At 29.8% G+C, this 12,007-nt stretch overlaps 1 protein-coding gene across 2 annotated transcripts; it reads right to left on the reverse strand.

The window, feature by feature from the left end:
* Positions 1 to 1,675: 1,675 nt before the first annotated feature.
* Positions 1,676 to 11,316, reverse strand: LOC107630589 (GDSL esterase/lipase 5-like). 2 transcript variants are annotated; one of them, XM_088509671.1, is made up of 6 exons: positions 11,176 to 11,316; positions 10,889 to 11,023; positions 4,258 to 4,376; positions 3,832 to 4,062; positions 2,897 to 3,155; positions 1,676 to 2,228 (listed from the first exon to the last, which is right to left on the reverse strand). In XM_088509671.1, exons 1-6 carry the CDS (start codon positions 11,222 to 11,224, stop codon positions 1,915 to 1,917), a joined length of 1,107 nt encoding a protein of 368 aa, XP_088365797.1. In that variant the 5' UTR covers positions 11,225 to 11,316; the 3' UTR covers positions 1,676 to 1,914. The 2 variants fall into 2 exon arrangements, with proteins under 2 accessions (XP_088365797.1, XP_016189268.1); XM_016333782.3 differs by having other exon boundaries at positions 10,889 to 11,316.
* Positions 11,317 to 12,007: the final 691 nt, after the last annotated feature.

Consider the following 12,007-nt stretch of genomic DNA (forward strand, 5'->3'; position numbering starts at 1 on the left):
AGTAGCAAAATAAAGTGTCAATTAGAGATAGAAATAACAGAAAACTATTAAAGTTGCATTAATAGTAGGAGACAAATTTTCAGGCATCAAAACCCTCTTTTTTAGTTTTCAGGACATTTTCCTCTTTTTCAAATAGCACTTGATCCTCATCAAGTGAATCAAGGTACTTTAGAAGTACGTCAACTCTATCTTGAGATTTTAACAAAGATTTTTCATTTTTAAGGACAAGTTTTCGAGTTTGTTTGCTGGAGTGGACCATTTATTTGGTCATGTCCACAAATTCCTGAAATACATATTTGACTATCCCATTGATCAAGTACTTGTGGAAATTAGAGGTGCTCGTAACTGAAGTTGGAGGGAGGCTTTCATCTTCACTTTCTTTCTTAACTTAATTAATTGGATTAAAATATATATTATTTAATTTTTATAAGAAAAAAAATATATGTTAAAAATAAAAGAGTGAGGAATGTCAGAAAATAATTTAAAAATTGAAAAAAAAATAGTGTTATACACACATATTGTATTATAGTGTGTTATACAAAATTATGAATCTTTAAATTTATTGTTCTACAAAATGCAATCTGCATTTATTAGAACCAAAAAAATAAAAAATCAAAACGTAACTTGCGTTTTAACATAAGAAAAAAAGAGAAAAAAATCCCCAGCAAAGAGTTGGAATACTAGTATTATTAATATTATTATATTACTATTATTATTATTATTTTTATTAGTACTACAACAAGTTATTATTATTATTATTATTATTATTATTATTATTATTATTATTATTATTATTATTATTAAATTTAATTGTTCTGTTCGTCTCTATAATTTTATCAAATTTTTAATTAGGTTTCTCTTTTTTTTTTTCAGTTAGATCCCTATATTACTTTAATTTTGTAATTAAGTCATTCCTAGTGTAAAAATATTAGAATTAACTGAATATTTCTTCATAAATTGAAGATATTTATAATTAAAAACTTAATTAAATCTTTGGTCGCAAGTATTTTGGTAAAAATATTATGTTAATTTTAGCATTTTTAATATGAAAATGACGTAATTACAAAATTAAAAGCAGTATAAAGACCCAATTAAAAAGAAAAAAATACAAGGACCTAATTAAAAATTTAATAAAATTATAAAAATCAACAAAATAATTAAACTTTATTATTATTAATTGTAATTACTATTATTAAATACTACTATTGTTATTATATATTATTGTTGTGTGCATTATTATTATTATTATTATTATTATTATTATTATTAAACGGAACTGTATATTTATTATTGTTATGATTATTCACCGTTTTAGTTATATTATTGTTACTGTTAGTTATATTAGTATTAAAAAAATAGTAAAATGCTAAACGCAACCTACATTTTTGTAGGTTTTATTTTAAAATTTTTTAAAAATTAAACGTAACTTGCGTTTTATATTGTTCAAAAAGAAAAAAAAAAAAGAAAAAAAAATAGAAACATAAAACGTAATTTACAATTTGTACTGACATCATAGTAGTTGTAAATACTATATAAATATCCATTTCATTGTATAATATTAACATTTTTTCTATATATAAAAAAAATGAGCCAAGGAATGTGATTTAGACATTTCACAGAAAAAAAAAAGTGTCAATTTCTCATATTAATTTGATCAAGCATATACTATATGGACTTTGTTTTTTCCCAGTAAAACCTTATTTTACCTGGCATTCCATGAACAGGCATTATTTCTAAAATTGTCGTTCAAGCCATGTTTTGCAAACGACAGAGTCTGGGACGGGTCTCAGATTTTATTCACAAGAATGTGAAAAGTTCAATATATACTAAGTACATATCATAAACTCAAAAGTTCAAAGTGGAAGTGTTACTGTGAGATCTTTTTGTTGCTATTATTTATTTATTTTGTATAATTCACTGCTGAAATATTCCTTGCTCACCGGTCTCTTGTCTGTCAACTACATCAGCTATAGTGCGGGCCTTGATTACCTTAATGTTAGAGAAGAGTCTCTTTAAATTATAGGGTCCAACTGAGGAATGTGGTCCATTCCATAAAGTTTTGGCAAATTGCTCATGGATCTTCTCTGTTGGGTGGAATGAATCCCACCATACGTAGTCACCAACATTTTCACACAATTCGTAATCTTCAACTTCTTTGGTGCCTCCACAACTGAAAACACCCCCATATGCCCCACTTCCGCAGCAAGCATTGATTCCATCCTTAAAACCTTCAAAAATTGAAACAAAATTTGGAATAGCAAATATCTATTTTCTGCTACGAAATCACTTATCCCAAAAATTTAAACTAATAGGAGAAAGCAACATTAATGGTTATATCTCTAATATTTTCAACTGGAAGATTTTTTGTTGAAGAATAAAATTGCATGAAAAATAAAGAGCTTAATTAAATTTATAAAAAATATGTACATTATATATAATAATATTTTTATGGAATTTTTTGTACTAAAAAAAGTAGTCTCTAGTCTTCACTAAAATTTTATTTTTCATTATAGCATTATTCAGTATAACATATAAATGACTCGTGTTACACTGTATATTAATTTATACATTAATTTGTATATGTATAGAAACTGATAAAATGTCAAAATTAAAACTTGATATATGTTGGTTATCCATGATACCGAAGTTGTTGAGTCTCTAAAATTTTTGTTTTATAAAATAATTAAAATGAAAGAAAAAGTAGTTTTCACATTTTTGGAAATACTAAATAGAATAGCTAGCTCTTTTAGAAAAGAAATCAGTTTTAATTTTTTAACTACATAAAAGAAACTAAATTATAAAATTACCTTTTCCAAGATCATAAAAAGAAAAGCATAAACAGCACGCAGATAGTAATGAAAATGAATAGTGGATAGTATACTGTATACATACATACCATGATTGGTGGGGTTACTTATTCTCTCTTGAAGCCAATCGTAGAAATTGGAGTTAGAATACTTAAACCCTTCAAGGATTTGCTCAAGGCTTTTGAGAACACTACTCAAAGCATGATTATGAGCTTGAGCAAGAGCAGAAGCTGCTTCAAAGCAGCCACCTTTGTCGGATTTTGAGTTTAGAGCTCTGAGGGCTGGTAAGCATCCCAATGGAGACAAACTTAAAAATCCAAATTTTCTAGCCCCTTTCTCATATAGTACCTGAATACAAGAAATGATAAATAACTTCTTGTGTTTTTAATAAGTTTAATTACCTTGGTAGTTCTTACATTTTAACATCAATTAGGTTTTTCAATTTAAAAGTTTGTAATTAAATTTTTGTACTGGATATAAAATTTTAATTAGGATTTTGCTACTAATAATGCTAAATGTTTTTGGTAAAAGAATATGAAATATCATTGAAATATTTATTTTTGTGTTTGATGTATAAATAGAATATTTTAGAAACAAGCATCCAAGGATTATTGCTTTTTTTTTTTTAAAGATAAAATATTTGTGAGGACCTGGATAAATTTTTCATCTAACGTAGAGATCCAATTATAAATGCTTTTAATGAAGTGAGAACTTAATTAAAATTTTATGAATTTATAAACTATAAAGATCAATAAAAAATTAATGTTTTTTCAATAATAAAACCTTATTACTTAAGAGTAATATATAATTATTTTTCAGTTTTTTAAACCGTTATCTAATGCTAATACCAAGATTTCGATTAATTTAGTGTTTAAGAATTATATGACAGTGTCTTTTAACAACTTTTTTTTTTTCAAAGTTTAGATAAAAAAAAAAGGGTAACAAATTTAGACAAATCTGGTGTTAGTTAATTGGGATAATTTAATTAACTAGATCTTGCAACTGATTATTCTTACAATCTTACTTGGATTGCTTGTGTCAAGTTTCCAATGACCATCCCCACATATTGTTCAGGGTTGTAGCTTTCTTGCATTTTGGGGTTACCCAAATAACCACCCATGTAATCGTTGCTACCTATGCTAATGAAATAAATTGCTTCTGAGATTAACTCCTTTGCCTTCTTCTCCCCAAGCTTTTCTGATAGTGACACTCTCACCTCTTCAAAGTTCCTTAGTTGTGTTGGAAGATCAATCACCTACATTAAACAACTTTCTTATGGAGATTTAAAAGATCAATCACCTACATGAAACAGAACTCTGCATAAAGGATATTTCTTGATTAATATTAAGTTGGAAAATTTACATATTAGCAAACAAGTTCACATATATCCTAAGATACCAATTAAATTAAATATCACATGCATGGTTATCCTTTATAATTACGAATTTACCATTCCCTGATTGGTTTCAGCAAGAACACCAGCCCCACCAGAAGCAAAGTTGACACCATTGGTATAATCAGCATTTGGCTGTAAAAATGCAGGGACTAGTGGCAGCTTTTCATACTCACCTGTACCACCAAAGCAATAAAACCTCAGCACATACTATAATTAGGACAGAAGCAAATTGGCTTCTACAACATTAAAAATAACTAAAAAAAAAATGAAAATGTTAACATTTTATTTGATATTTTGAAAACAATTCAAATAGGAATTTTCTAATTTAAAAATTTGTAATTGAGTTTTTTATTCATAAGTGGTCATCTTCTAAGGCTAGTCTTAGCCTAGTCCAACACATGAGTCTCTCGATTGTGTTTGGTGTCCGGTTACTATTGCCTGAGTCTTACCCTAGTTTGAGCATTTCAGTGACTCAGCCGTGTTTGGTGCAAGGTCATTGTTGCCTAAGTTTGGCCTGCCTTTGACCATCCCGTGTCATATCTTAGTTTAGTCCAAATACGCTCGTGGCTGGCTCAGCCATGTTTGATGTCTAGTCATCGTTTTTCGAATCATTTAATTTCATTTAAGTTTGTTCTTAACATGTTCAATTTATTCAATTTTATCTTTAATATTTTCGATTTGTGTCAAAGTTATTTCTATGTGTCTTCAATTTTGACCTTTAACATTTTAGATAGAATTAACATTTAAGAATAATTTTACATACAAATTAAAAATATTAAGAACAAAATGTATAAAAATAAATGTTAGAAATATCTTTAAAGGTAATCATAAACGATAGAGACAATAAATATATATATATATTCTATTATAAATTATTTTTTATTTAATGTAATTAAATCAAATTTTGATAAATTGAGTTTTAAATTAATTAGGACTCATATAATTTTCATAATAATTGGGTATTTTTTATTTAAAATTTAAAGTTTTAGTAATTGAAAAATAACAAGGATTTGTTAATTTAATTTGAATAATTAGAATTTTTAGTTTAGTTTTATAAACTAAGAAAATTGATTAGAATATCTCTAATTTTAAATTAGAGTACTTATTTGAGAATCAATTAATAAGTTGATAAATAAATAATGTTTTTGAAATAATTTTATTGGATTAAATTTGGTTTTTAAACTACTATTCTACCCTCTAATTTTATCAAAATACAAATTCTATCCTTACTCCCTTTTTCTAACCCTAACCCTAAAACTACCCGCATACTCATTTACTACTCTCACCCTAACCTTAACACACTTAGTCGCCACCTACATACCCAGAAACGAAGAAGAAAACAGAGGGGGAGAGGTGAGAAATCAAACGTGAAGGAAGGAAGGAGAAGAAGAAGAAAAAGGAAGAGAGGGGGAGGGACGGTGCTGGTGGGGCTGGAAGTTGCTGTCGTCGTCAAGCACGAAGAAGAGAGAGAAAGAGAGAGACGCGAGCCAGTGAATGAGGGAAGAAGTCGTCGTCGCCGAGATCATCGTCGTTGTCGCGGTTGCAGGCTTGGGACTTCGAATAGAGAGAAAGAGCTCGCGAAGAGAGAGAAAAGCGAATGACCAGAGAGAAGGGGAGAGGAACGTGATGGTGATAGGTGTTTCCCTTACCGCCGCTGCCATCATTGCTGTGGGTGGAGCCGGTGTCGAGTTATGCGCCGCTGTTGGAACTGGCGCTACCGTTGGAGATCCAGAGTGGAGGCTAACCTAGTTTTACCTCTACCTCTGATTTTTGCAAGGTTGCCGAAGCTCTCTGTCGCTGAAAAATGGCGCGAACGTTGTCAAAAATCACCACTAGAGCTACTGTTGCTCCATTCTCTTGTTCCTTCTTAGTTACAGTAAGTATTCTTGTTCTGGAACCCTCACCGCTAGTGTCTTGTTATTAGTTTGTTAATGATTTTGAGGTGTTGATGTCGTAGGGTTGAGTTACCATAATTGCATGCTGTGATTGTTGCTATCGCTGCTGCGGGGAGTCATCGGAGCTGCTAGTACTGCTGCTGGTGTTTCTGTGTTGTTGAGTTAATTTGATGTAGTGACTTTTTTAAAATTTATTTTACTTCAAGGAATTGTTATAAATCGATATCAATATGAAAAATATAATTTTTTTTGTGATTATGTGAATCTTTTGAATTAAATTAGACTGTTTTGGAGAAATAGAATTGGTTAAATGAGGATGAATATTAAAGTAATAAAATGGATTAGAAACAATGGTTGAAGTCTCTTGGTGGGTAGATTAGAAATTAGGTAAATTGTTTGTTGTCCTAATATGGTGAAAATTTAATAACTTAAAGATAAATTAAGATAAAAATAAATACATTGGTATTGAAAATTTGATTTGTATATGTTGAGAAATTGTTTGGTATTGAAAAGGTTGAGAAGGGTTTGAGAGATATTTGGTTTGGATGGAACTTTTGAAGGGTGAAAAAGTCTAATTTTAGGAGAGGTTTTGCCAAAATTTTTATAAGAATTGAATGAAATTGAATAATAAAAATGATAAGAATTATTGTTGTTTTTATAAATATTAGAGATTTTTCTTAGAGTTTAAGTTGTTTGATCCATATTATAGGATTATGTTTTGGGAGCTTTAGCGAATTTAAAGAAATGAAAGTAATTGTTTAAGGATAAATAATTATGTTTCAATTAAGATTATGATTGGAAAATAAAATGATTTATGAGTCTTTTAGAAAAATTTTGAATTTAAAATTAAGTTGGAATTAGTTTGGAAACTTAATTAAACAAAATGCACTTATGGTTGTGTTAATTGTGAAGTTGATTGGCGAATTAACTTGTTTAATTTGATCAACAACGAAAAGAATAAATAAATAATTAAAATTAACTTAAAAAGAGGTTTAACTAATTATATATTTAAAAGTTCATTATTTTATCAATCAAAGGGTTTGGAAATAAGAAATGTAAATATGAGGTTTTAATGGAGCTATATATAAGAGTTGAAGAAAAAAGGGATAATTGAGAAATATGATAATAAAGTCGTGATTTCTAAGAATTGTGAGATAAGAGTTGAGAAACTTTAGCTATAATCTAACTTGATCTTGAGTATCATGAAAGTTTAGTTTGTTAGCTTTTAAAATGACTCATTAAAAAATGATATAATGAGATTGAATGAAATAAAGATGATGTGTTTGAGTTAGTTTGTAATCTTGACCATAAGTTTAGAGTATTGTATTCGACACCACATATCTGCAAGTCGTATGTAACAGCCTAAACCTAACTCGGCAGATTTTAAAGTGTGCGGAATAGAAAGTGGAGTTGTGTTGTTGATTCTGAAACTAATATGAAAAATAAGATTTGAATAGAGGCTCACAGTGAAAAGTGAAATTGATATGAGACTCATCGATGAGAATTGTGATTAAATTGAGATATATGCAAGATATTATAATTAATGATGATGATATATTATTGATGAATTTTTTTTGAGTTGTTAAGCCTTTTCTGGCAAGTTTGTACCCCCAGTGACTTCTGTATGGAATCTAAGAACCATTCTAAAGACCTCGAATGCATTGGGGGATGGAATTAATGCATTTAAATTGAAATATTCTCCTATAAAACTTGTTAAAGAAAATATTAATGTTGTGGGATGGTGGTTCGTCTTGTCCATGGTGAGGACGGTGGCTTTGTCCCGTTTACGGATTGACAATGAGGTTAAATATTTTAGTAATAGTTGGAGATATGTGGAATTAAGACTTATGAAATTGATTACAACTGTTACTGTGGTTGATTGTGATTATAACTGTGATATGAGACACTTGCATCTACTAAGGATGGTGATTTTATCCTACTTTTCGTCCCTCCCACAATGAGGATGGTAATTTTGTCATGCTCACACCTTAAGAATGATTATTTTTATGATAAATGTGATTATAAAGAATTATGATTTTGATTATGATCCTTGTTATGACTATGGCTATGTTTCATTTTGATTGTGATTGTTATATAATAACTAAATTGGCAAGGATGAAAATTTTGTCCCGCTTGCGTGACTGATGAGATACCTGCACCTGGCAAAGATGATAGTTTTGTCTTGCTTGCTCAGTGTTGCGGTGGACAAGTGAGGTTGATGATTCTTTCTCTTGTGTTACGGTGGACAAGCGGGGTAGAGAATTTCCTCTCTTGTTGCATTGGGGAATTAGATAGAAGGTTGAGGATTTCCTTCGATTCAATTTTCAACTGTGGTATGGACGAGTTAGGTTGATGATTCCCTTTCTTGTTGCATAACATTCTCTCTGATGTAAGGGTGGCCAGGCACTCTCCCGGATAGCGTTGCCTCTCCAAGAGAAGGTGACAGGACACTCTTCCTACGAGACCAGTTTATACATGCATGAGATATTTTCCTCTTAGGATGCACGATAAAGAGATGATGTCCAGGTTAGCTACCAGATGTGTCAGGTGGTAGTTTAACCGACATATGAGCTCACAGCCAGTAGGACAAGCATGCATTATACTGCATTTGTTTGTATATTGCTTGAAATTGTTTGTCTGTATTTGTGAAATTGAAGAATGTGTTATTTTTTGCTTGTTTGTAATTGAGATTGTTGGTTTGAAATCGTAGTATAGTAGTTTTTCAAGAAAGAGATAGACTAGACGGTAAATCTTGAAAGGAATGGAAAGTGAGTAATATGCCCCATGATCGAAATTAAGAAAAGTAAACTGTGGTAGAATTAAATTGGTTAATTATGAAAAAAAAATAGTTTAGAGAAGAAAATGATATTGAAGAATGAGTTAGAAAACAATGATAGTGATAAACTCCGTTTTTAGGGTTTATCTTGTAGTGATTTTAGGAGATTTTATTACCTTTTACCCATATTTATTCAATGAAATAGCATGGTTTCATGATTGTCTCCTAAAATGTGCTTAAATGTGAAAACATGCTTTTTAGGCCCTTAATTGCTAATTTTGATTCACCTTTGATTCCACTAGAGGCCTTGATATGTTTGCTAGTGATTTCAGGATTGAAAAGGCTAGGAATGAATCAAAAGGATGAAGAGGAAAAGCATGCAAGTGGAGAACTCATGAAGAAACAAGGATTTGGGATACTGAGATCGATGCCCACGCGCAGCATACGCACACGCGTGGATTGTGAAGTCGCATGGCGACGCGTACGCGCACATGACGCGTACGCGTGGAAGCAAAAATGCCAAGCGACGCGTACGCGTGACCCATGCGTACGCGTCGATGCTCGCACGTGACTCACTTAAAGGCAAAACGCTGGGGCGAATTCTGGGCCTGTCCAACTTATTTCTGAGGCTATTTAAGACAGAATTCAAGGGGGGAGTCATCACGTTCCATCACATTAGTTTTAGTTTAGTTTAGTTTTGGAGGGAAAGTTAGTTTCTAGAGAGAGAAACTCTTACTTCTCTCTAGAATTAGGATTAGATTAGGGTTTTAGTTCTCTTCTCTTAGATCTAGATCTACTTCTACTCTTGCTCCAATTTTCCTTTTACTTTATGAATTCTTATGTAGATCTCTATTTCTCTTTCAATGCAATTTATGATTTCCATGTCTTTTTATGTTGCTTTGATTTTCTATTATTGATCTCTTGCCATTGTAGTTAGATCTCTCTTTAATTCTTGCAATTCATGTAGTTTACTTCTATTGCCATTTATGTGTTTGATGAAATGCTTCTTTTAGTTATGAGTTAGATTTTGTTCCTTTTGGTCTAGGTAGAGTAATTAGTGACTTTTGAGTTATCTAATTCTTTTGTTGATTGATAATTAGAAGTTGCTAATTGACTTGAATGCCACTAAAGCTAGTCTTTCATCACGATTTGGCTAGGACTTGTGGAATCAAGTTAATTCATCCACTTGACTTTCTTTCATAGTTAGAGGTTAACTAAGTGGCAGCAATGAACAATTCTCATCATAATTGATAAGAATAACTAGGATAAAACTTCTAGTTCTCATACCTTGCCAAGAGCTTTTCTAGTTGTTAGTTTATTTCCTTTGTCATTTATATTTCTTGTCTCTTATCTCAAAAAATCTCAAAACATACTTCATAGCCAATAACAAGACACTTTATTGCAATTCCTAAGGAGAATGACCCAAAGTTTGAATACTTCGATTATTTTTATAAGGTTTGTTACTTGTGACAACTAAATTTTATTTTTAGAATGAATTTGAATTGAGTTATTTTTTTCTCGTTGTTATTTTAGAATTTATTATTTTATGAGAGACAGAAAATTGTATTATTATTATTATATATATATATATATATATATATATATATATATATATATATATATATATTTGATGTATTTTTTAATCATGATAAGAAATGCTATTTTTTGAGTTATATGTTCTGTTAATTTCCTATTATTTTTGGACATATAGAATGTATGTATGTGTATGTATATATAAAAAAAAATGTCTTTAATTTTAAGTTTTATCTTAAAAATTCTTATATATGTAAGTAAATAATACAGATATATAAGTAATATTCTAATAGTAAAAGTGTTATATATATATATACTAACACTCTCTTCGTCACTAGACCAATCCTGTTCTTGTAGCTTCATCCAAAATAAATAAATAAATAAATAAATACGTGGTAACTGAATTCTTAGATTTAACATGCGTGAGAAAAGAAAATAACAGAACAATGGTAATAGATGCATTCCATGACCGTAATCGTACCTATAAAATCCACAATAACACGGCCATCTGAGAAACGTCCTGTGGGTTCTTTAAAATACCCATTTTGCCCATATGGTTTGTAATTAGCTCTGTTCTCCGGAACAGTATCTATGTAGTTGTTGTTCCCTGAATCCACTGTAGAGTCGCCAAAGATGAAAAAGGCTTTAGTATTAGTGTCATCACTAGTACTACTCTCTTCTACGAGACTTTGGCATGTGCCTAAACTCGTTATTGAAGCAATGAAATGAACCAAGGTTATGGAAATAACAAAGCAACCAAAGGGAGACCTAGGCTTTGATGGTGATGCCATCTTGAAAGAGTTCTAGTAGTTGTCATCCACTTTAATCTGGCTTTGGTTTTATGAAGCAATTTTGCTATGGAATTTTCTGTTGCGATGAAACCGAAGCACTTAGTAACATTGTGGCCTCGTGGGGGTTGTGGTCCTGTTTTTTATAAATATTTTTAGGGCCATATTTATCGTTCTAAACTTCTGATAACGACAATTTGTTTAAACATTTGGGATTTATTTAATTTATGGATTTAATTTTATAAAATTACGGTAGAAAATAATTTTATAGATACGTCTAATCATATAGTGTTATATTAATAAAAGTGACTAATTTTAAATTTATTTTTTAAAAAGTCATCTAAATATATAAATTATTTTAGAAGACAATGTAAAATTCTTTTACAATATCGTCTAAAGATAAAAAATAAATTCTAATTTGTTTCATAAAAGAAATAACTCTTTTATTACTAGTTATTTAGTATTTAAGAGTTATGTCCAAAATCAACGTATATGAAAAAGTATAATTTGTCACCATCGATTATGTGTTGATATATCTATACAATATTTATTTATACAATTTTTAATTATTTATATATTTGTACAATATAGAGTCTATTATTACAAACAACAAAATCCCACGTTATTCACATTATTTTTAAAAAAATTAGAAATGTGAGAAATTTTTATTTTTTGAATTTTTTAATTGAATTAGACCTATTTAATTATAATATGATATTAAAATTTTTCCAATCAAATATTAATGTATTATCGATTTTTAGCAAATCGATAGTGGTTCGATATCTAATGGTTTGGGAGCGAAACCTACTCCT

This window comes from Arachis ipaensis, chromosome B3 (genome assembly GCF_059453495.1).
Source record: "Arachis ipaensis isolate K30076 ecotype BB chromosome B3, ASM5945349v1, whole genome shotgun sequence".
In the NCBI taxonomy this organism is placed as follows: Eukaryota; Viridiplantae; Streptophyta; class Magnoliopsida; order Fabales; family Fabaceae; genus Arachis; species Arachis ipaensis.